This window comes from Triturus cristatus, chromosome 9 (genome assembly GCF_964204655.1).
Source record: "Triturus cristatus chromosome 9, aTriCri1.1, whole genome shotgun sequence".
Classification (NCBI taxonomy): domain Eukaryota; kingdom Metazoa; phylum Chordata; class Amphibia; order Caudata; family Salamandridae; genus Triturus; species Triturus cristatus.
Window position 1 is genome coordinate 1140095475 of NC_140592.1, and position 25412 is coordinate 1140120886.

General features: G+C 44.3%; 1 protein-coding gene across 1 annotated transcript in view; it reads right to left on the bottom strand.

Moving 5' to 3' along the window:
- The window catches only part of RPAP1 (RNA polymerase II associated protein 1), a 315008-nt gene that overhangs the window by 41219 nt on the left and 248377 nt on the right, over positions 1–25412 (bottom strand). The window contains exon 19 of the mRNA XM_085627070.1: positions 2781–2976. Coding sequence (XP_085483196.1) covers positions 2781–2976 — 196 coding nt within the window. The remainder of the gene's footprint in view (positions 1–2780; positions 2977–25412) is intronic.

The window sequence follows — 25412 nt, forward strand, 5'->3', positions numbered from 1 at the left end:
TCCTGTTTACATTTGGGAACAAGATATCCAGACAGCTATGAGTGGTTATGGACCGCCTACACCACCACAAAAATGAGGGTGAAGTCATATTAGAGCTATCCCACGGCTCTGTCTTCAATTTATCAGCTACGCCAAGGCTTTCTTTACAGCCCCCTCACTCTTGGTAGGGTTGGCTGGGGCAAACATATACGCTCACAGTTGGGCAAGGTCGAGAATAGCATGTGGAACATCCAATCTCTTGCCCTTGAGCAAGGCAAGAGGAACATGTACCACCTCTGCAATTGTGATGGTCATAATAAAAAAACATGCATCCATCCTTGAGCAAGGAAGGGAACCAGGAGCAAATCAGAGGTGATAAATAAATGCACCCCGCGCTCTTGGCCAAGTCAGGGGAATATACCAATAAACTCTTGACTGTTCTTAAAAATTTCCTGATGTTGATGAACTTCAGAAGAGATTATATAAAAACCATTGCCCTTAGGTAAAAGGGAGAATCTAAAAATACACCCCCACCTTTGAATGAGACAGGTGTCAGGGGTCAAGATAGGGGAAATGAGTCAATTTTCAACATAAATCCAATTTTGCTGAAAATGGGCACATAAAAAAGCATACAATAGCAAACAGATGTCAGTCCAGCTATGAGGTACAGCGCTCTCCCATATCCTGCATCGTTTTGTTGAACAAGAAGGGCAGGTACATGCAACAGCTATCCGAGCACATTTCACAATTGCAAAAATGGCACAAGGTCAGCTGTCCCTTGTTTTTGGCCCATTCACCCAACAGAAATCAGGGTGAAGGAAGCCGAGTACAGCTGACTGCTACACTTGCACCTGGTTCGTATTAGTGAACCAGCAGCAGTGGTAAGTGTCTGTGTCAGTACTCCTGCCATACCATTTTACGAAACAAGGAGAGTAAGGGACACCACAGTGCATGATCTGCAACTGAAAAAGGGTCACTGGATCAGCTATTCCTGGCCTCTTTCAACATACAACTATTAGAGTGAAGGAGACCCAGCACAGCCAAAGCACACCCTCTTCACCTATATCATTATTAAAGTTGTACATATGAAAAAGGCATTCTCTGAAAATACTAAAATTAAAGAGAGGTTATGGTGTTTTATAGTGTGTACAGCATAAAACCTAAAAGGGCAGGATCTTTTCAAGTTCTGTACTACATTAAACTAAGATTCTACTCCCACCATCCTCACTCATCAGTAACTGTCTCCCTACCGTGCACTGCATTAAATATCAAAGAGAATTCCACACACACTACATTACATAATGTACAATATGACAATTTACATCTGCAACGAAAAGACGCTTAACTGTAAACAAGTAGTTCCCCATCCACAGCTCATTTCCAGTTTCCACAACTGATGGTGGGAGTTAATGTATTATTTTAGCTCTCACCCCTGCCGTCCTCACTCTGACTCCACTCCCACCCCCATTTCACACCACTCAAAATGGTGTTTGCAATGACGGAATGCAATAAAAAAGAAAAAAAACAATGCAACGAATGCTGTAGTATGCTCGTTATCATCTAGCTGAGCAAAAACAGTAAATGATGATTATGTTAACAACAGTAAGAGATGTAAGTCTGTCATTGGCAATAAAATTCTCTTTAAAAACTAAAGCTAAATGGAAGTTATGGTTGATGGTGGGTGTGAATCGTGACCAGTTACAAAATATAAAAGGAAGTCAAATTCAAAAGTTAAGAAAGCACCAGAACTTGATCTCTTAGCCCTGCCATACTCTTAGAGACCTATTTAGAGTTTGTCGGATGGCCTACCTGTCCACTAGGGTGATGGAAGTCATTACGTCTGCCATCCTGGCGGAGTACTGCTTCACATTTTAGAGATCACCGCCGGCCCAGCCAGCTCATTCATGATCTCTATGCCTTCAGAGGAACCGCCTTCACAATGGCTTCTTTGAAGGCACAACAGGTTTGGTGCTTAGCTAAGGTCTTCCAGGCGGCCGTGCATCAAACTTTTTTCCTTTTCAAAAATAAATTCCCATATTGGGATTTTGTCATTGGGAAAACAAAAAAAACTCATGACCCCACACTCTGGCTGTTACCTCCAACGGTTTGGTTATTTTTGTGGCAGTGACGAAAAAAATCCATCCAAACGTCTGCTCTAAATAAGATGGGCAGCATCATGTCCCTACTCTAACAGCCCTACTCCATCTACACTTCAAAGTAAGCTTTCTGATGGCACAGCCAGGCGGGGGCACCGCTCCTGGAAAGATGACGGCCCACCCACTTCTAAACAGAACAGGCGTACTGAGGGTTTGAAGGACAATGTATGTTTGTGGATAAGTACTCTGTCCACCAAATTCCAAAACTACCCCTTACACTTTACTTGGAATCACATAATTCAAAACGTTTTTGCTATTACATTTGTGTAAATTGAATTTCCTCCTTTGTCCATGCTGTGCCCCATTTCACTGTTAGTGGGCATTAAGTTAACAATAACATAAGCACTATAAATGATGGTCTTAGCATTTGTTACCTAGGACATAGTCATTCTGCTTGCGCTTTAATGACTTTTTTGGTCACATTATATACAGACTGACAAACTGTTTTAAAGTAGTCAGTTATTGGCCTGCATGGGCAAAAGAAAGAAAAATATCAAAATAAATTAAATACATTCAGGAGTAATGAATTAAAATTATTTATTTACAAATGAATGAATAACCTTATGAATGAGGCATCATGAAATTCATAACAAATCTTGCCCCCCTGTTACGTCTGTTTTATAAGCAGGAGCAGTTGTTGCCTACCTGGTTTACCAGTCCTTTGTGTATGCTGATAAGACTATTTATGAGGAAAAGGAGAGAAGTGAGAAAGGGGAAAGGCGACTTGGAGCCAGCCACATTCATTGGGGGTTTCCCACCAGTGCAGCCCAAGGACACAATGCTGGCCACGGACTCTGGGGTTGGAGTGCAGGAGAGCTTGTTGCAGACAGCTGAGCAAGGCCTAGGGAGGAGGCAAGAAGAAGAAGAGTTGTAACATTTTTCACAAACTTAAAAAGCTAGACAATTAGTGCCAAACGGCAGATATCAAGTAGTGAAGAGCTACTTAAGGAGTGAAGGAGAGTCACAGCAAATGTATAGAGTTGTTGCCTATACCCACGTGTTAGTGCACCATCTTTGAGACATCAGGTTTCTCAAGAAAGTTGTGAGAAAAGAGCACAAGATTAGTCCACACTGACCACTAGAATCATATACAGGAGGAGCGAAGAAGAAAAGGCAAAGCAGTGGACCAAGCAACCACAAGTCAAACAAAAGTAAACAGCAACAGCAGTTTCCAATCTACAGAAGACACAAAATGCAGCATTTCTTTGGAGTCAGTAAAGTAGTGTGTATTGGTAACACTGAATGCAACACATATGTAAATATCTGACTGTCTGCTGCATATGCACACTTGTCTGAAGTGGGCCCTACAATAGATTCAGTAGGTAGTATTACATGGAATCTGGTATTGCATTTGATCTATGTGGACAAGAAGATCCTGTGCTGGATTTCTTAAAGTACTTAGTTGTTTGTTCAGTAGAGCACGTGTGAGTTTTCAAAAGCTGGACAAATATGCACATTCAACGCACAGAAATGTTTTCCAAAACCACAACTGATCATTTTATGGGTTGACTGTGCTTGAGGCTGAAGAGTGAGATGTCTTTTGGCGTGCTTGCAGCTTCTTACCATCCATTTTATCTTCTTAACCTTTGTACGTGGATTACTTTGCTGCTGGTCGATAATTACAATGTATTTATAAAAAAGTTAGTCTTCTTAAACTTCTTGGTTTTGGCTAGACACAAAGTCATGTCCTTCAAGCGTGGAGTGCCTTCGCTGCTACTTGTTGCAAATTATCTCGATGGGACGGCTGATTAATTGTCATCAAATTCTTCCAGACAGCAAAAGGGGGATGGGGAGCGCCTGACCTCGAGCTCTATGCGCTCAGTGCGCAAGCACAATTTCATCATTATTGGGTACAACCCATCCCGTTTCCCCCCCACGTGGCCACTGAAAAGAACATAGCTGACCCCATTCCACTGCACGCGGCGGTATATCAACCCTACCGTAGAAATGCTAACGAAATTAACACAGTTGAAACCTTGCCATGGGCTTGGGAGGGCTTGAGGAAGCGAACGGGTGTCTCTTTATTATATGCACCCTCCACACTGCTTGCGTTCCACCCACACTTCCTCTTCCTGCATGACAAGGGCGCCATAGATCGGGCCCGTAAAATGGGTTTACCGCTGCTAGGTGACCTCTATCCACAAGGCATATTCCTGGAACCGCCCACAGGGCAGGATGGCACGCAGACACCACTTTTAGAATTACTCCTATATTACCAATTTAGGGCCACCTGTAAAAGAATGCACCCTTCTTTTCCAACATCCCCCGTTACCATGCAACCACTGGAACATTTATTGGTCACGCCGTCCTCTCGTAAATTGGTCACCAGGCTCTACACCCTCACGCAGGCGCATACCCCATGGACTGATCCAAAAGCTCTGGAGCAGTGGAGGGCGGAACTGGTGGACAAGCCCACAGATAAACAATGGGCATTCTGCTGCTCACAACTACAACATCGGTCCCCAAACTACAAGCTGAGGCTCATATATTTAAAATTCCTCCATCGATATTACCGTACCCCCTTACATCTATTTAAAATAAAGCTGAGAGCGGATTCGCACTGCTGGAAATGAAAACGTGAAGCGGCCGCCTTCCTACACATCGCATGTGAATGCCCAGCCGTCTCTAAATTTTGGGGGGAGGTTTGCGATACCATACAAGCCTTTACTGGAAAAAAGTTGGAGTGTTCCCCACTAGTTGCGCTGCTTGGCTATGTTGAAGAGACCCCACCAGAGTTGCGCCGCCTCACTGCTATGTTGCTATTACTAGCAAAGCGCAGATTGGCTATACATTGGGGAGCTCCTAAGCACCCTCGGATCACTGAGTGGATCCGCGACATAGCATACTGTCAGGAACAACTGGCGACTTTCTAGGACCTCATGCCTATGGCTTCTCGCCCAAAAGATATTTGGGAACCCTTCACTACTTGGCTCAGGGGAAGAGATACACCCCTCACTGTTGACACCAGGTCATTGACAACTGCCAGCTCTCAGGAAACACCCCGATAGTCGTCTTATCGTCAGATACTCCATGTATGACACCCTCACAATGGTAATTTGGATGTTTATTGTGGACTCCTTGATTTGTTGGACTATCATTAACTTTCTCCTTATATCAGAGGCTGCAATACCCTTGGACTGATCTGCTTGCATATGTTGTTACCTAATCTTGGCGCCCATTGCTCTGTTGGTTATTTTGATGTATCTGCCGTCACATAATATCCTAGCAATGTATAGCTGTGAGCAATGTTTGTATGGTATAGCCTGATCTTGAAGAATCCTCTATGTGGGATATCAATGTTGTTATCTATTATGCAATGCACGTCTTTGTCTATGCTTAGTTCATATCTGTCTGACAAAATCAAAATGAAATTAAAAACAAAAACATTCTTCTAGACAGAAAAGATGGATGTGTTCTCAGAACCATAGTTCTCTTGAGTATAAGGTTGTACTCTCTTCTATGTAGCGTATCTCACTCTCTGTAAAGCTGCAGCGTTGACTAGGAATGCCACTTGAGACATAAGTTCTTTGACAGCGCATTTGTGACTCTTCTCAAAAGGTGAACATTTCTTTAGTATTGGGATAGCAAAGGAAAGCCAGAATAACCCTTCAGAGCCAGGGCTCAGGCACATATGTGTCATATGCATGGTTCCGTAAGAGATTAATAAAGCCATGCACCACTTATGCTTCACAATAATGCTTATGTCATTATAACCACATGCAAGGCACTCTTTGGGTAATTCACTAATAAGTCCTTGGTAAGTAGAATGGGTATGGCATCAAGGTCTTATATCATATAGACAGACACAATATACAGTACGATTTACAAGATTCACAAGTGGCTTAAGTGCTTAATTAATCCCTTGGAGAGCCTTCTATGACACAATTTATTAGTAAGCACCAGAGTTACATTTATGTTTTTCGGGTAAATCCCGTAAGTGTCCTCTCAAAATGTTACTTTGACGATGGAGGCCTAGATTAAAGAAACTAGTCATTTATACTTCAAGTAAGTTGCTTGGTCTACAATGATCCTTCATTTGTCAACACAAATATATACAATTAGGCAGAAGCGGCTGAGTTTAATTAGTTGCTATATCTTTCTGTCTGCACTACACAGCATATTTCTCCCACTTTGCTGTGTAACATCATAACATACCCTTTTCAAAGGATGGCTTGCTTCCTCAGGCACATACCTCTGCAGCAGATTTGTGTTCACAACTCAACCTCAAAACTAAGCGACTAAGTCACCAGATTCTAACATACTGACAGATATCAGTGAAGAATTCTTCATGATATAGGAGAAACTAAGTGTTATTGTATCCTGCATGTTGATGCAATCGGAATGTCACCAATTACAAGTTCATATATTGTTTCAGCCATAACAGCCATACAATGAAAACATGTATTATAATTTATAAAGTGAAAATAGTTGAGGCAGTTGACACAATGCAAATGTATAACATCAATTCAGTGCTGTGCTCAAAACAATTATACAAGTACAATTAATAAAACATCTGGTAAGGCAATCTTAAAAACCAAAGTTCATCTTAGGACCTCACAACTGATATAAACACTATAGCGTTAAATAAATGACTCATAATTTAACTGTGATATTCATACTTTCCCCAGGAAAGCTACCCTAAAAAATGTACCCTTGATAGTCCTGGTGCATCTCAAATGTGATCTTGTTACTTTCCATGCTGAGTAAATGTATGCTGCTACTGCGCGGTACATTTCCCTCGAGTCCGTCCTATAGCAGAGTTTGAGAGCTTCCTTGCAGTGCTGTGTGTTGTATTTTAAAAGCAAAGGACGAAGAAAGTGCCTTCTGTGCTGCAAGGTGCTGGCACATAAAAGCATGAAATGTGCTATTGTTTCTGGACCTCCCAGGGCACAGTTACAGGTGTCCGGTCTTTGACCATCTTTTAATGAGGGAAAATACATGCAGAGGACCAAGTCTGAATTTGATGTATATAGATATTTTTTCTGCATGCAAGATCATATCGATAGAAGGTTCGACTCCGGGCTCCAATATATGATTTAGGTAAAAATTGTAAAGAGATTTTTTTCCAGCCAGATCCTCTATCTTTGCATGGCCCTGAAACTGTATTTTTTTACCATTAGTAGGGCATCCTTTTTCCTCTGCTCAGATTTTAACCATAGTAGTTCACACCCAACTGCCGTGAGAGTATTCTTAATGTGCTTAAGCCATGCTAGGGAGGCATACTTCCTGCTTCTTCATAAATCCTGGAAAGCTTTCCGAAACACTGTCAGAGATGGGGTTGCTCCACACACAAGTACACTAATGACAGAGGCTTAGGGCTACATGATCTTCTAGTTTGGACAGGTCCAGTTCCTACATCAATGCCGTCAATGGTGTTCCTGGGCCTAAACGGAGCATTCATCTCAAAACTGAATTCTTTGTGGTTTGTAAGGCAGACGTCTTCTTATAGCCCCATAATCCTGCACCGTAAGTACTTGCGGACAATGATTTTGATTTATAGGCAGTTAGTGTCGGCTTGACTAAATGATTACCAGTTTTCTTTAGAACTCTTACTACTGCACCTCCATGTTGGCTTAGGGTCACTTTGCTTTTTGCTAATCGTTCCACCCAGTTACGTTGGCAATCAAGGGGGATACACAAATAAGCATAGAAACGTGCTTGTTCGAGTGGTTTCCTATACTTTTGAAAAAAGGAGGCGAGCTTTACTCTGGGATAATCATAAACTTGTTTTTTGCTGTATTGGCTGTTAGTTCTTATTACGGCAGAAATGCTCAACTCCCAATAACAAACGATGCATTGACTTTTTTGAGCTTGCCAAGATTACCGCATAATTTGTAAAAAGTAGAATTGGTATACAATTATCCTATCTTTGGCACACTGAGATTACGATCGATGAGGGATTAGCATATCTCATTCATATAGATGTTGAATAATGCCTGAGCAAGAACACATCTTTGTCTTACTCCAGTATGTATTTCGAATTCATCTCTACAATCTCCCCGTGTTCCGTACTTTACTCTTTCTTTTTTACCGTTGTGCAAATCCATCAGTAATGTCAAGAATTTGGTTGGTCAACTTTGTTTCCCCAGGATATTCCACAGTGTGGGTCTAACACCACCATCAAAAGGAGTCTTTAAATCAATGAAGACCATATAAAATATAGATCTTCACAGGACCACATACTTTTGGCATATCAAGTATAGCCTCATAACCTGTTTTATTGTATATTGTCATTTGCGTAATCCTGCCTGTAGGTGGGATATATGTTTGTCGTCCATCCAGTCCTCCCAGCTCTGCGGTAACACTTTTACGAAGATTTTGCCCACACCATACAGAAGCGGGATGGGACGATAGTTACCCGGATCATCTTGTCTCCCTTTCTTCTGGATTGACACAATGATGGAGGTCTTCCACGAGTCAGTATCCATTTCTTGGGAACAGATTGCATTAAATCCAACTGTTAGTACTTTTAGCCACGTATCTTGGTTGTTTTTGAACACGTCGATGGGGATTCTATCGTTATGTGATTTTTGGACCACTATAGCTCCAGCTACCTCATTTTCCGAAACTTTTTCGTTTGGTACAGTGCTCCCAAGTTTTAATAGTTTTCTAGCATCCAATTCCCCCGCATCATCCAAGTTCATAGAAGTGAGTTCCAGCAATCCATGGTACATGGCAGAGAAGTGCTGGACCCATATTCCTGGACTTACATATCCTTCAAAGTTTTTTCCCATGCCCTCACTGCCCCATTTTATGATTTACCAACATTTTCTGGTGCTTTTCTCATCAATTGCTGTTTGTTGGGCTTGCCATGCCCTGTGACACTGGTTCCTTTTTTTGATTTTGAGTAGATGTTTGTAGGCTTTTCTGGCCTCGCAGAGGGCAGCTACCTCGCTTGCTCCTACGTCAGTTATTGAGCATTGCAGCCGAGTCTTTTTTAATGTGACGCAATCCTCATCATGCCAATTGTTAGATTTGACATCTTTGGTGTGGTTTCCCCTGACTTTTTGCCTCTACTGCCTGTATTTTTGATTCTGTGCTGGATTTCGTTGTTGCTGGCTTAGATGCTTTGGACACTTTGTCACTGCTGATCAGTGTCAAAGTGCAAGTGCTCACTGTATAAATTGTTATTACAGTTGATTCTCCCGGATTGGCATATTTGATTTACTGGTAAGTCACTAGTAAAGTGCACTGATTGTGCCAGGGCCAGTAAATCAAATGCCGCTCGGAGGCTGAACATTGTGCTGATCTTGTTCCCAGCGCCTTGAACTGCCTGGAGGATTCTGCTCAGGGGAGACTGAGGGAGAGTGTTGATTTTAGCCCCTAATCTACTTCGGGACTGCGAGGACCAGCGGGCCCTGCGCCTCTTGGAACATTCACTGCAGCTGGTGCCTCTTCCCAGTCCGTCCCCCTGGATAATATAAATGTGGGCTCACTAACGCGTAAGCGGGACGCGAGCGGGGCGCAACCCGGGGCGAAGCCCGGGCCAAGGGTGGGCCCGTTACAGACCGGTTAAGACCGGACCGGGCCATTCCTCTTTCATTTGCTGTACGGACTTGATTTGTCTGCAATTCTTACATAAGCACTTGTACTTGTATGTACTGTGGTTTATTGTTAGAATGGCAGCTAGGGAAACTCGCAGCAAATGTCTTTCGTCTAGTGCATCTATCTCAGGTACGTTAGATTCCTTTGTAATCAGAGCTAATTCCTTAATTTCCAACGAGATAACTGTTTTGGAGAGACGTCTTTCAGCAGGCATTGAAATTGCTAAAAGATCGTCTCTAGGTCATATAGACAATGCTAAAACGCCTGATAAAGAACTTATGCCCTGTAAGCATGTTTCCCCTATCGCCATTGCCGAGGCTACCTCCCCCCCAGTTATTGAGTGTCTCCCTGGTAATAATAGTGTTTTGACACTTCTCCCTAAAGACTCTAGTTCCACCCCCGCGCCAAGCCAATTCTCTGATGCTGGCCGTAAGCGCCTCATAGCTGCCAGGGAGGGGGCAGTCCCGAAGAGGAAAAGGGGCCCACCACCAAAGAGGAATAAGACCCATAAGTCATCTGCCCCCTCTTCTTCTAATCCAGTCCCTTCTGGTGAGAATATTGCAAATTTAAACACGACTTCTGTTGAAGTAAATGAGCCAGTATCTACCTTGATTACTCATTTTGTTCAGGCATCTCCTGTGCAACATTCCCCTTCCGTACCTATTACTGGCAATATGGGTACAATGACCGATCCCCAAAACCAAGTTTTAGAGGCCGTTCTAAAATCCCTACTTAATCCCCTCTCTACTAAAATGGACCAAATAGAAGCTAGATTAGCAAAATTGGAAAAGGTTCTTGAGTCGCAGTTTGACCCCCGTCCAATTCCACCATTAGTAGGCAGGGGGCGGGGCAATACTGCCTCAAATGAGAGATAAAGTATCCTTACCCCTCAACTAGCTCTACAAGTTCCAGAAGATCCTCTACTGTATCATCAGGTCCCTACTGCCCTTAATAGCAGTTCTTCCTTCCCTCCCCTCCCCGGGGCAAGTGAAAACCTTGCATCTAGGGCAGAAAATGAACCGTCCCAAGCTACTACCATAAGAGCTTCCACCTCGGGAGAATACCAAACCTTAAATCTCCCTCCGGAGGCAGCACCACTGGTTGTCGTCCTGGCGGGAGTTCCTAAACTTACCGAGGGAACAAATGAACCCTTCGCATCACTCAAGAATAAAGTGGTAAGTTGGCTTTCAAAACACAGACCACTTTCCCCAAAATTTTCAGGTGAAATTCTCATGGTCCGTAGGGTGCATTGGGTAGGTCCGACTAAGAAGGGTCTAAATGGGGATTGTGTGATTATAAACATGAGACACGGGTGCAGTTTTTTCCATTCTAAATTCTCCTCATAAGGGGGTGGAATCTTCCATCAGGACCCTCCCGTTAGCGTTTTTCTATCCTCCACCTACCAGAAATCCAGAACAAAATCATGAACTAGGGTGGACATGGGTGGGACACAGAGGTTTTTCTGGTGGGCATACAGCTAGTCGTGACTTTCTGGGTTCTTCATTATACCTTAGGGATTATAATCGGTTTAGGTGTTTAAGTGAGAACGAACACCAAATTAGCCATAATGGATTCCCAGACTGACGCGCTAGGGAAATGTGATGGAACTCTTCTCATCAAAACAAACCACATTAAGCCATCTACCCAAGGCGTATTTGGACTGGGAATGGGAAAAACAACACCATTAATGCCTCCAAGTTCCAACTCGCACTTAATTCCATTCACAGCGACTAATAAGTCGCCAGTGGTGGAGGCATCTAAAATTATATCACATAATATTTTCAACGTGAATCCCCTCCCAGTTTATTATACTGGGGAAAATACGACTGGCCCAGGTATTACTAACCCTATAATTACTGGGGATACTCCAACGGAAATTCCAGATTTAACATCTTCACCCGCAAAATTGAAAATACTATCTTGGAATATAGCTGGTCTGGCTAACAAATTAGGGTGCCCTGATTGGGGCAACTTTATAGATAGCATGGACATTTGCCTTTTCCAAGAAACGTGGGCAAGGGCACCACACTTTCGTAGCGGCTTTGCCTCTTTCTCAATCCCAGCTCAGTGGCAGGGTCGGGGCAGACCATCAGGGGGTTTGACTATGTGGGTTTGCACCCACCTAGGCTGTAAAGCGACTGAAGTGAACACAGAATCCCCAGACATCCAGTGTGTGATCCTGGCCTGGCCAAACGACGTCCGCCTCACTCTGGTCAATGTTTATTCAAGACCAGTGAACCTGACTGCGGAGTCGATAACCATTGCTCAGCTCTCGTCATTCCTTAACACCCTTTCTCGGTGTCCTACCATGGTAATAGGTGGTGATTTTCATTGCCACTTTGAGCCTCTGCCTGGTATGATAGATGGCGACATCCAGGAGGAGGACGATTATTGGAAAATACCACCATCTTCGGGCAAATCTCCCAGGGCTTGGACCCCTCTGGTAGTCCAGATCATGGCCTTAACTTTGCAATTTTCGATCAGGGCTTGTAACGGACGCACTAAATCTGATGCCCCCGCCAAATGTACTTTTAACAAACCCGGCCAAGAGTCCATGCTGGATTATATATTTTTGGAGACCCGCTCCTGGGATAAAGTACTTGACTTTATGGTCCCGCCTAGGGCTGAGAGTGACCACAATCCATTACTGCTATGGTTTTTTCTCCAGGGGGTTTGTACAACTCCGGATACTGAAAACGATATGAGCAGTTCTGATACAGGCCTTCTTTTATCAAGTAATAGAAGAAGGGTGAGGTGGGAAAAATTGGCTAACCTGCCAGGTGCGATTCATGATTTGTACCTTAAGACAATCCCGTTATTGGAAGCAGTAGGACATTTACCGCTGCGAAATCCTACCAAGGGTACACACAGGAAATTTGAACAATTGAACCTTGAGTTAAACACTATACTGGCTAGTGTGTTCAATCCCATAATTCTCAAGGAAAGAAAGAGCCCCACCGTACCAAAGTGGTATAATGCACTATGTAGGGAAGCGAAAACACAACTCTTGAGCGTAGTTAAATCCACTAATAATAAAACACTAATAAAACAGAAACGCTGGGAATACAAATCATTAATTGCCCAAGCGAAAGCAGAATGGGATGCCAATAACTGGGATAAACTAACACAGGCACTTAAAAATAACGACCCGCGAACGTTTTGGCAAATTGTCAACACGGGTTCGTCGGCTCCCATTTCAGCAGTTGTTCCTAACATAGCGGCCAGTGTTTGGGAGGCTCCTTTTTCAGCTCTCTATGCATGTGAAACTGCCCCCCCTCTTGATGGTTCGAGTGAAGAGGTCAACTCGGAGGAGCTTGTTGCACACCAACTTGTAGATGAGTTTGGGGCCCATGAAGTTGCAGATATCTTAAATACTCTTCCTTCTGGGAAAGCCCCGGGTTTAGACAAACTCCCAGGCGACCTTTTTAAAAATGAGCCGCTAATATGGGCTCCTTACTTAACTGCACTATTTAATGCCATCCTAAAGGGTATGGCAATTCCTACCACTTGGTTTGGAGCAGAGATAGTTCCAATTTACAAAAAAGGCTCCCCTCTACTCCCCGGTAACTACAGGCCGATTAGTCTTATAGACGTTTCCCAAAAAATCTTTGCCCGCCTGATTTTAAACCGACTTCAAGATTGGATGGAGGAGCACTCCATCCTCAGCCCCTATCAAGCCGGGTTTAGGAAAAAGGTCTCCACGATAGATCAAATTTTTCGGCTTATGCTTTTACATTGGAAGACCGTCCATGTTGAGGCTGGTTCACTTTATACCATGTTTGTCGACCTTCGGGCGGCCTTTGATCTGGTTCCTAGATCAAAATTATGGACTGTCTTAGCTAACCTGGGAGTTCCTGCCCCCTTGTTGAATATTATAATTCGCCTACATAAGGGGAACTTTGCACAAGTAAGGTACGGGAAGTACGGAACACTCACCTCAAGATTTGCTGTAGAGAAAGGAGTCAGGCAAGGTTGTGTTCTGGCCCCTACCCTTTTCTGTCTCTACGTTAATGGAGTCTTTACGTACCTAGACAAGGTCATAAACAGCGGTGCTCCTAAGTTAGATTGCAATATAATACCGGCGATAATGTTCGCTGATGATACCCTACTGCTTTCTAAATCCCCTTTAGGCCTACAGAGGGTACTGGAAGGGTTTGAGCTATTTTGTTTGGATCACGGTTTGGAAATTAATACTCTGAAAACCAAATTCATGATCTTTAATCCTCCATCTAAAACGCGGCCAAATCCTTCCATAGGTGGGACAACTCTGGAGAGAGTCCACACCTTTGATTATTTGGGCCTTACTTTAAATGAAGGACTGTCTTGGGCCACGCACCAAATTAAGGCCCATTTAAAACTAGCCCAGTCGATTGGTGGGATTTTGAAGTTTTATAACTCTTCTTCTGCAAAACCGTTAGCGCCACCTGTTGAAATTTATAAACTTCAGGCTCGTGGTCGGATACTTTACGGTGCAGAACTCTGGGGTCTGAAAAGCTGCACAGAGATTCTACGTGCTAAATCTAAGTTCATAAGGCACTTGCTAGCTCTTCCCCAAAGTACTCCTTCACTCCCACTAAGACTCGACATGGGCCTGCGACCTCTAGATGAAGTCCTTGGCCTGAAACCTCTGATTTTTTGGAGGAGGATTTGGACAACGCCTGAGTTGGAGGTTTTTAGGAATGAACTAGAGGAAATAATGAGTCTTCCGAGTGCAGGTAGGTTCCCTTGGCTTCAGTATGTAAGGAGGCAACTTGGTGCACTCGGACTCTCTGATCTTTGGACAGCTCCAGCGACAGCTTGTCCTATTATCTCCCGTAAAAAACTCACCAATATTTACTATGAGTCCAAACTTTTAGATACTATTTCGAATTCTCAATCCTCTACTCTAACGCAAATCTTTCTAACAGCTAAAGATGATTATTATATTGAAGAGGCCCTAAGTGAGATCAGACCCCATTTTAACAGGAAATTGTTTATACAGTGGCGATATGGCACACTCCCTGTAAGAGCATTCACATCCAAATGGTCTCTTTCTATCCCGCAAAATTGTCCCAGTTGCGATGCAGAATCTGAGTCCGATATACACATACTTTTTTTTTGCCCCGCTTATAAAAAGAGCAGGAAATACTGGATCGTTCCTATCTGCAGGAACCTAGGGTTTATTCACTGCAGGGAAGCATATAGGGTCCTTAAAACAGATTTATCTAGGCAAATAGTATTTGCAGTTTCCTCATTTCTTGCATCAATCTGGAGGAAAAGAAGACTAAATGTGTGCCTTTAGTTTTAACTTTGATGTTTCTGGTCTCTTGATTTATTATGATGAAGTAGTGGGCAAAAGAACGATGGATTTAACCCAGATCTCTTGACTGGGGGAGAATGTCTGCATTGTCAGCATTCCGTCCATCATTTGTTTGTTGTAACGCTTTTCGCCCTAAGTGGGATGGGCATTCCCAGACGTGGGACCCGTGCTCACTACGCCACTGGAGTCAAGCTATCCTGGCTGATGACGGCTGATAGCCAGAAACCGGTCCTAGGATGCTTGATTCCGGTCCAGGGAAGACATGGCTTGGCAGTTCGGGCTGGACTGTTCCCATGAGGCACAGGGTCAAGACTGATTTGCGTATGGCCATGTCTAAACTGGGGTGGCGTAGTGGGCAAAAGAACGATGGATTTAACCCAGATCTCTTGACTGGGGGAGAATGTCTGCATTGTCAGCATTCCGTCCATCATTTGTTTGTTGTAACGCTTTTCGCCCTAAGTGGGATGGGCATTCCCAGACGTGGGACCCGTGCTCACTACGCCACTGGAGTCAAGCTATCCTGGCTGATGACGGCTGATAGCCAGAAACCGGTCCTAGGATGCTTGATTCCGGTCCAGGGAAGACATGGCTTGGCAGTTCGGGCTGGACTGTTCCCATGAGGCACAGGGTCAAGACTGATTTGCATATGGCCATGTCTAAACTGGGGTGGCGTAGTGGGCAAAAGAACGATGGATTTAACCCAGATCTCTTGACTGGGGGAGAATGTCTGCATTGTCAGCATTCCGTCCATCATTTGTTTGTTGTAACGCTTTTCGCCCTAAGTGGGATGGGCATTCGCAGACGTGGGACCCGTGCTCACTACGCCACTGGAGTCAAGCTATCCTGGCTGATGACGGCTGATAGCCAGAAACCGGTCCTAGGATGCTTGATTCCGGTCCAGGGAAGACATGGCTTGGCAGTTCGGGCTGGACTGTTCCCATGAGGCACAGGGTCAAGACTGATTTGCATATGGCCATGTCTAAACTGGGGTGGCGTAGTGGGCAAAAGAACGATGGATTTAACCCAGATCTCTTGACTGGGGGAGAATGTCTGCATTGTCAGCATTCCGTCCATCATTTGTTTGTTGTAACGCTTTTCGCCCTAAGTGGGATGGGCATTCCCAGACGTGGGACCCGTGCTCACTACGCCACTGGAGTCAAGCTATCCTGGCTGATGACGGCTGATAGCCAGAAACCGGTCCTAGGATGCTTGATTCCGGTCCAGGGAAGACATGGCTTGGCAGTTCGGGCTGGACTGTTCCCATGAGGCACAGGGTCAAGACTGATTTGCATATGGCCATGTCTAAACTGGGGTGGCGTAGTGGGCAAAAGAACGATGGATTTAACCCAGATCTCTTGACTGGGGGAGAATGTCTGCATTGTCAGCATTCCGTCCATCATTTGTTTGTTGTAATGCTTTTCGCCCTAAGTGGGATGGGCATTCCCAGACGTGGGACCCGTGCTCACTACGCCACTGGAGTCAAGCTATCCTGGCTGATGACGGCTGATAGCCAGAAACCGGTCCTAGGATGCTTGATTCCGGTCCAGGGAAGACATGGCTTGGCAGTTCGGGCTGGACTGTTCCCATGAGGCACAGGGTCAAGACTGATTTGCATATGGCCATGTCTAAACTGGGGTGGCGTAGTGGGCAAAAGAACGATGGATTTAACCCAGATCTCTTGACTGGGGGAGAATGTCTGCATTGTCAGCATTCCGTCCATCATTTGTTTGTTGTAACGCTTTTCGCCCTAAGTGGGATGGGCATTCCCAGACGTGGGACCCGTGCTCACTACGCCACTGGAGTCAAGCTATCCTGGCTGATGACGGCTGATAGCCAGAAACCGGTCCTAGGATGCTTGATTCCGGTCCAGGGAAGACATGGCTTGGCAGTTCGGGCTGGACTGTTCCCATGAGGCACAGGGTCAAGACTGATTTGCATATGGCCATGTCTAAACTGGGGTGGCGTAGTGGGCAAAAGAACGATGGATTTAACCCAGATCTCTTGACTGGGGGAGAATGTCTGCATTGTCAGCATTCCGTCCATCATTTGTTTGTTGTAACGCTTTTCGCCCTAAGTGGGATGGGCATTCCCAGACGTGGGACCCGTGCTCACTACGCCACTGGAGTCAAGCTATCCTGGCTGATGACGGCTGATAGCCAGAAACCGGTCCTAGGATGCTTGATTCCGGTCCAGGGAAGACATGGCTTGGCAGTTCGGGCTGGACTGTTCCCATGAGGCACAGGGTCAAGACTGATTTGCATATGGCCATGTCTAAACTGGGGTGGCGTAGTGGGTAAAAGAACGATGGATTTAACCCAGATCTCTTGACTGGGGGAGAATGTCTGCATTGTCAGCATTCCGTCCATCATTTGTTTGTTGTAACGCTTTTCGCCCTAAGTGGGATGGGCATTCCCAGACGTGGGACCCGTGCTCACTACGCCACTGGAGTCAAGCTATCCTGGCTGATGACGGCTGATAGCCAGAAACCGGTCCTAGGATGCTTGATTCCGGTCCAGGGAAGACATGGCTTGGCAGTTCGGGCTGGACTGTTCCCATGAGGCACAGGGTCAAGACTGATTTGCATATGGCCATGTCTAAACTGGGGTGGCGTAGTGGGCAAAAGAACGATGGATTTAACCCAGATCTCTTGACTGGGGGAGAATGTCTGCATTGTCAGCATTCCGTCCATCATTTGTTTGTTGTAACGTTATTATGATGAAGGTCCTCTCTACAATTCAATAGTTATTAGATTATTTTACTCTGATAGGTTTGAGAAATGAAAGGTTATGTCTGTGTTCTGTTCTCTTGACAAATGCTCTATTGTATTTTTATTATTATTCTCGTATTTGTATGTGCTTTTATGACTAATTAGTCGAAATAAAGTTGAAAATGAAATGAAATGCTATTAGTGGACCAGCAGGACTGATTGTGCCACCCACATGAGTAGCCCTGAAAAGGTATCTCAGGCCTGACACTGCAGTGTTTGTGTGCAGTTTTAAACTGCCATGTTAACCTGGCAAGTGCACCCTCTTACCAGGCCCTAAACCATCCCTTTTCTTACATGTAGGCATGTAAGGCACCCCTATGGGAGGCCCAAGGTATCCCCATGGGCAGGGTGCAGTGTATGTAAAAGGCAAAACATGTACTGTTGTGTGTGACATGTCCTGATAATGAAATACTGCCAATTTCATTTTTCACTTTTGAAAGCCTGTCTGGCCCATAGGATAGAATGGGAAATACTTTGTAACATCTTACAAGTATAACTTCCCGTTGGGACAAGATAGAGAAATAAAGCTTAGGCTCTCTCAACTCACCTTTTAGTAAAGATGGTTTTTAAATGATGTTTGAAAATGCCACTTTTAGAAAGTAGGCATTTTGTTTAACTATTCTTTGTGCCTCTGTCTGTTTGTGGATGGACTGTCTGGTTTAGGAGTGACCGGGGCTGGGGATGTACATTCACTGTAGGCAGGTACTGGGGGGTTGAGGTGTGTTTTGAAATGAGCTGAATGGGGCTGGGCTGCATTTAGAGTAGTGAGAGGAGATTTCCTTGCACCTGAATAGGGCTGGTCTCTCTTGCACAATGCTGTCTCCACCCCCTGTGGTCATATTGCAACAGTGAGGACAGAACTGGTTTGGACTGGGCTCCGAGACCCATGCACAAAGAGAACAGACAAAATGGGGTATAAGTAGTGGACCTTAAAACCCAGAACTTTAGATCACTTCTGGACTCAAAAGGAACCTTTGCCAAGGTGAAGAGCTGAAAAGCTGTGAGGAGGAGTACTGCCCGTTTGCTGTGTGCTGTGTGGGGTTGTCCTGCAGTTGCTGTTTCTGCCAAGGAAAGACTAGAACTTTGCTGTGAACCTGCTTGAAAAAGAATCTCCAAGGGCCTGGGTGTGCTGGCCTCCTGTTCTGAAGTCTCAGAGATACAAAGACTTCATCCCCAGCTTCCCTGAACTCTGCTGCTGAGAGATCCGACCTACCAGGGGGTGCCTATTCCAGTTTGGGGCCTCTGGAGATTGTTCCTGGTGTTGGGAGCTAGAAGAAACCTGAAGAGCTGAGAAAATCGACACACCGTCATTCGTGTGGCTGCTTTTCCAGACACAGCACTGCCGTGCAAGAAGAATCTCCACGCACTGCCGTGCCGCTGCAGAGACGACGCACCGCCTGTCACGGCTGCAAGAACCGAAGAATCGTGTGATCGCGGCTGAATGAACCGACGCAGTGCCGCACGCATCGCACCTGTGCAGCAAGTTTTCCCGATGCATCACCCCCAGAACAGAACCGTCTTGGAATCGACACGTCACTTTCCCCTACAGTCTGGATTTGACTCATCACTTCTCCTGCGTGCAGCAGAACTGTTGCATTACCTCCCCAAGGATTTACGAACTGATGCATCTCTTCGTTTCTCGATGCTTCCCTTTTTCTGCGGCTGTTTGGCCTTGAGTGTTTTTTACGCATCTACAGGTACTTTGTGTAGAATCATGCATCCATAGTTTTCTATGGACCAAGTTGCTTGAAACCTTTGTAAAGTCATATTCTTATTACATGTATGTTGGATTTTTTGTCATTTTGGTCTTGTTGAGTTTAGATAAAGATACATTATTTTTCTAAACAGGTGTGGTGTTTATTTGTGGTGTTCCCACTTTATTACTGTGTGTTTTGAGTGCAAATACTTTACATATTCCCTATGGGATAAGCCTGTGTGCTTGAACCAAGCTACCCAGGGGGCGATCAGGGTATCTAAAGTGTGTATCCCCCTTACCCTGACTAGAAGCAAGGGTCCCCATTTGGACTGCCAACTAGAAACCCCCATTTCTAACACCAATCTATGTATGAGAGAGGATCTTTATTGCTTGCACCCTTCTGTTTTTTTGAGATAGGGCTAGTAAGTGCAAGAAAATTTACAAAGGTTAATTATGTTGCAGGTTGTCAATTTATTGGTGATAGTCGCATCAATTGGAGAGTTTTCCATTTTGTGTTCAATGGTATTCCAGTGTCTCTTTATTATATGGATGTTTTTCCTATTTATATCCAAATATATCTTACAACGTTATGGCTACAGTTGGCTAAATAAAGAGTTTGAGATTCCTTTGCTAGTTAAAACTGAAGTTCTTTTGGGTCATGGCCGCTTTCCAATCTTTCCACCACCTCAATATTGATTATTCAATGCCAGGCTTCCACGTTCAATATCACATAGTCAATAATGCTTTCCCGATTCCTCACTCTAAATGTGAGTTTTGGCGGAATGTCTGATTTTATGCAACCATTCAAAACTTTAAGCAATGTGTCAACTAACATGTTACATGGGTATTTCCCCTTTGTTGTGGGCTTATAAGCTAACTGCACCGGTGGCTGTAGACCCCATCTGTTATCTTCAGCTAACACGGACTGTTCTATCAAGAGTGGGTGCAGGCCGGTATTGAAGTCTCCGCAAATCATGATGGCTCTGTTGGGAGATGCCCTTTGTTTTAAACGTTTCCTTTGGTTTGGAATATTTTCTATTTCTACGTGGATGTTCTTCAATGCTGATTCAACAGTTTTAAGAGCCGGGAAAATCTTTTTGGCCTCTCAGGTGTAAATAAATGTTGAAGAGGCCCAAGTCCCACTTTTGTTTTCTCAACTTTACGTGCTGGATATTGTTGTTTAGGTTTCTATAGGTAGATTCTGCTTGATGTAAAAATGTAGTTCACACCCAAATTAATAGCCCACCCTTGGACCTGCCTTTGGGCTTTCTCTCGACAGGTAGTGCAAATGCAGTTTAACTCTCCAGATCATTATTTTCCAAGGCTCATGTCTCCTGAGAACAACAGATTTATTTTTATATGGTATCCAGTCTTTGCCTTCCAACTTTTTCCCAGGCCTGCTATGTTCCAACTTACTAGCCTGAGTTGTTTCCGGGGATAGCAACAGGGTAGGATTCTATCCTATGGATAGTTTATGCAGGTTTCACTGCAGTTTTCCCTCCAGGTCTGATTTTCAGTTTTAGATCCATTTTCAACTACATTTAGCAGCCACTGTTTGTTCATATGTCGGGCTGTGGAGGCACTGTAAAAACCCTGGTGCTGGGAGATTAAATTTAGACAGCATGCTATTTAAGAAAAAGAGGTCATCATCTTTTTAGGCCATTGTTTGGAATTAGCAGAAATGCTCCCTGTTGATTTCTCAAGGAAAATCACAGGGTATGGCTTTGGGATTGAGTGCCTCAACTACTTTTCCCCCAGGATGCTAAAATCTTCAAATGATTAAGTATTTGACGTGGCAGACTCTTGTTGTGTCAGGAAGTGATGGTGTTGTCTTTTCCCTGGGAGTCCCTTCTTGATGCATGTCAACTATTGAGGCGCTGACCATGAGCAAAAAGGAATCCGAAAACAATCTTAATCTAGAGCTGCTATTTTTTTAACCATTCGCTGTTGCTCCCTGCTGATTAGGAAGTGGGGATGAATTACGCTCAAACTTTGTTAGTTTATCTAGGCCAAAGGTCTCCAACCAGTAACTCGTGAGCTAATTTAACTCTACAGCTACCTCTGAGTAGCACACCTGTTTGCAGCCGAGCTTATTAAATTAGAAAGCTTTTACTTGGTTGAATTAATATACATATAATTTTTTTTTAGATGATACAGCACTAATAATATTAGTAGCTCTCAATGCATTTCATTGAACATAAGTAGCTCTCAGTACAGAAAAGGGTGGAGACCCCTGCCCTAGGCTGCTTGTAGGAATGCGACTACCAGTACCCAGTGAATCCAAAAGGTTTGCTGGTTTGGGATGAACTTTGGCAGAATGTGTCATTTCGGCAGTATTAATTACGTGTGTCCTGCGCATATAGAAACATTTGCAGTGTTTCAGGCTTCCCGGCTTTGGCAGGGATTGCACAAGCTTAGGCATTGAGAATTTCCCTTCTGTTATAGTCTCAGGGTTTGTAGCACATGGAGGATCCTGTGACATTAGCCTGTAGGAAGACACCTGTTCCTTTGCCTTATTAATGCCAAAGTGGTTTGTTATTGTATTAGTCTGCGCTTGATTTATTGTATGTAGAGATGGCAAAAGTGGTTGTACAGTTTGATTTGCCGGTTTCCTTTCCCGGAAATGCAACTGGTCCTTTTGTATTACTGTTAGCCGCGCATTTTGTTCCCTGTGGTGCCAGTCTCAGCATCAGTCTTGGCAGCAGCTTGCACGGGATTAGCTGTGTGTTGATGCGAAGACTCGACTCCAGGGTTTGCATGATTTGTTTAAACTATCTTCTAGGTTTTCAAGCTTGTTGGCAAATACACCATCCATTAATATTTTACCAACATCCTTCTCCATAAACAGTGGCACATTAGTAATTCTAATTATATGAGTTATTTGATCCTCAGATCCTGTTCTTGTGGCTCTTGTGAGTTCGAGGGGAGATTTACCTCTGTATGAGAGCCCTTGTACAAAAGTCCCTCTTACCCCCGGTCAATGGGTAGAATCTCAATAATCTCCTTCTCCGCTGTTTACAGTTGATAGTGATAACAGTAATAAGTGCAGTACTGAGGAAATATATGCCTGAACCCAGATCCCACACCTGTTGCTTGCCAGGCATGTCAAATTGTTCCCTGTACAGTGTAACAACAAAAACAGTGGGGTCATACTTGGAGCACCGGCCCTCGTGTTTCGCCTTGATTACTCTGGCCCTCGGTCCCTGATCTTCCTGGACTCCCCTCTGGATTTCTTGATGTGCTGCTTGAGGCCAAGGAGAGGGGCTAAAGCATTTGCAGGAACTGTTGCAGCAGGGGCGGGGGGCAAAATAGAGTATGCTCCTTTAGGCTTCTTGGCAGGGGAGTGGTAGATGAGCATAAATGGTAAGCAAGCCGTACCGGCATCTAGGCCGCACTCGCACACTGCAGCTCAACCGAGCATCAAAGCACCTAACACGCTAGGGCTCCTCTGACTCTTCTCCTTCCCACTGCACTCCCCTACCTCCTGCACCACGCCACTCACATCCAGATGGATTCTAGCTTTTCCTCCCTACAGCCACACCAGGGGACAAGGCGGCAACTAAAGCAAAAACAGAGCAGCAGGGGCTTGAATTAAGTTAAGGGCACCAGGCCCCCAGCATCATGGTTGAGTGCCCCAAGTCTATTGAGGGCTAATCAGGGGACGGGCGTGGGTGAGCCAGAGACCAGGATGCCAGCAAGGGTGGGAGCAATTAGAGCAAGAAGCAATGAGGGCAGAAACAACAGGTGAAGCGCAGTGGGCCTCGAAGCCTCCTGTCGACGCCCCTCTCTATGGGCGTACATTGGCTGCCCACTCCGGCACTCTGAGCACCAGATACACCAGATGCGTGGGCTCGTAGCTGTCGCTCACCCCACTAGCTGACCTCCTCTCCGCCCTTCCCAAGTAGCGTTCGCTCGGCCGCCAACGGTCTCTCCTTCCTTTCTGGTATTGCGTTGAAGCAAATGTCACCAATTAAAGACTGAGTCATTTGTTGTGAAAAAAGATACAAAAATACAAATACACCAGCGTATCAACAATGTTTCCTCTTGGACGGAGTGTCGCTTGGTGCTCCAATGCATGACCTCGCAGTTTCTCGCTTTGGTTTAGCCACCAATATATAGATCTCTGTGATGCTTTCTGCTTCTATCAACTTCTGAAATATCTCCATTCATGCATAAACTTACCATATGTCCATGGGTGTTGCTTTCACATGGAACATGCTCTGCAAGATTCGGTTACCAATTGCCCTCTTATTTCATCAAGTACAATGCAGTAGTGTTGCCCATCTAAATTAACAGTACGTGAAAAGCCTCGAGCAGCTCTACTGTCTTCAGCAGCAGTGCACTGCCTCATTACCTGAACAGTTTTGCATGCTGCTTACATTGTAGGACAAGTGATATTTGTAATGCCTATCATCCAATATGTTTGCTCCCCATCCTATTAAGCATGTGTTTTCCACTGCATTTGCCTCTCGGACGTTTCTCATTTCTACTTAATTTTTGTGTATCCATCACTTTAGACTTCTCTGAAGAGTTACAGTAACAAAACACTAGATCAGACCACCCTTCCGGAGTTTGTTAATATTGATTGTTTAACCACTCATGAAGTTGCCTCTTATCCAGGCTGACAACCTTTTTCACCAAACGTCCTCGAATAATAGTCTGTGTTTTCCCTCAATGCCGAGGGCTTCAAAGTTGAGCCTTTCATATGCCTCAAGCCCCAACTGTATGCTGTATTCTATTGTACAATGACAAGTCTTCTTATTTTTTAATCCTCTTGAGCCTAAGAGAAAGTGACACTGCCAAGGAAGATGGATCTTGATCAACTTTGTTTGACTTTATTGTCTTCTTGTTAGACCTTTACATGGAAAATCCTACAACTCTTCTGCATCTTCGTTCTTTACATCCATGTTTTTAAAAGTCAAAGGGACTCGGACTTCTCAGAATCCAGGGGCTTCCATGCAGAGTTGTAATAAAGTTCACCATGGGCAGCTTCGCAAAAAAAAACATATTTGGGCGCTGCTCTGCTGGTCAACTAATGCTTCTCTTTTTTTGTTTTTCACCTGCATTGCAGAAAATGATGCACAGAAGTATTGGAACTGGCGCTCTCATAGTTCTGGAATGAGTACAGAATACACACATTGAGTGAATCAATCCACATAAAACCTTACACCTACAGTAAAACGTAAAGTGTTTTCTGAATGGTGGAGCTTAAAAATGCAACAGTTCTCAACTGTTATTTTTTTCCAAACAACTTGTCACACTGCCTCTTAAAAGTTATTGTCAATCAAGGGTTTCTGGTCCTGAGAGCCAACAACCATTCCCTTTCATTTTCAGGTCTCGGGTACAAGCACCTTTCTTTAATTATAGGCAGACCGATTCTTTCTAATACATAACACTAAATTAAGGGGGCACTAGATCAGCCCCATGATTGAATGACTTTGCTGTTTATCTCACATCTCTTTTATTGATTTAATAGTTTTCCTCCCTATTCTTGTGTTTGTCCCAGGACCATTTTGGGTTCACAGTCTAACTGGAGAAAACGTATCCTGGCATACTTGAAAGTACTATTTTATTCTATGTATTTAGCACTCCATGGAAGTGCATGTGTTTCCTTGTTCTGTCACACACTTTAGCTCATGCACCAACTTACGTGCCTGCTCTCATTTGCTTATCCACTGTTCCAACACCCCTGCTCTCAGTCCCACTCACAATCCCGCTAGCTGTGATTTAATTTTTTTGTTGTTGTTGTTGTAGATACCGCCCCCTTTTATTGCTTGTGCTTCTTGCACACTTGTTTTTCACAATCAACGTAACTGAATCAAAACTGCCATCTATCTTTTTAGAATGGTAAATTAGAAATAGCTACCATGCACACACACACACCAGGAAGCATGGATCATGATGCATGTCTCACAATGCATAGTTGCGTGTTCCCTGCACCATAAGCATTTGCATGCATCACAAAGCATT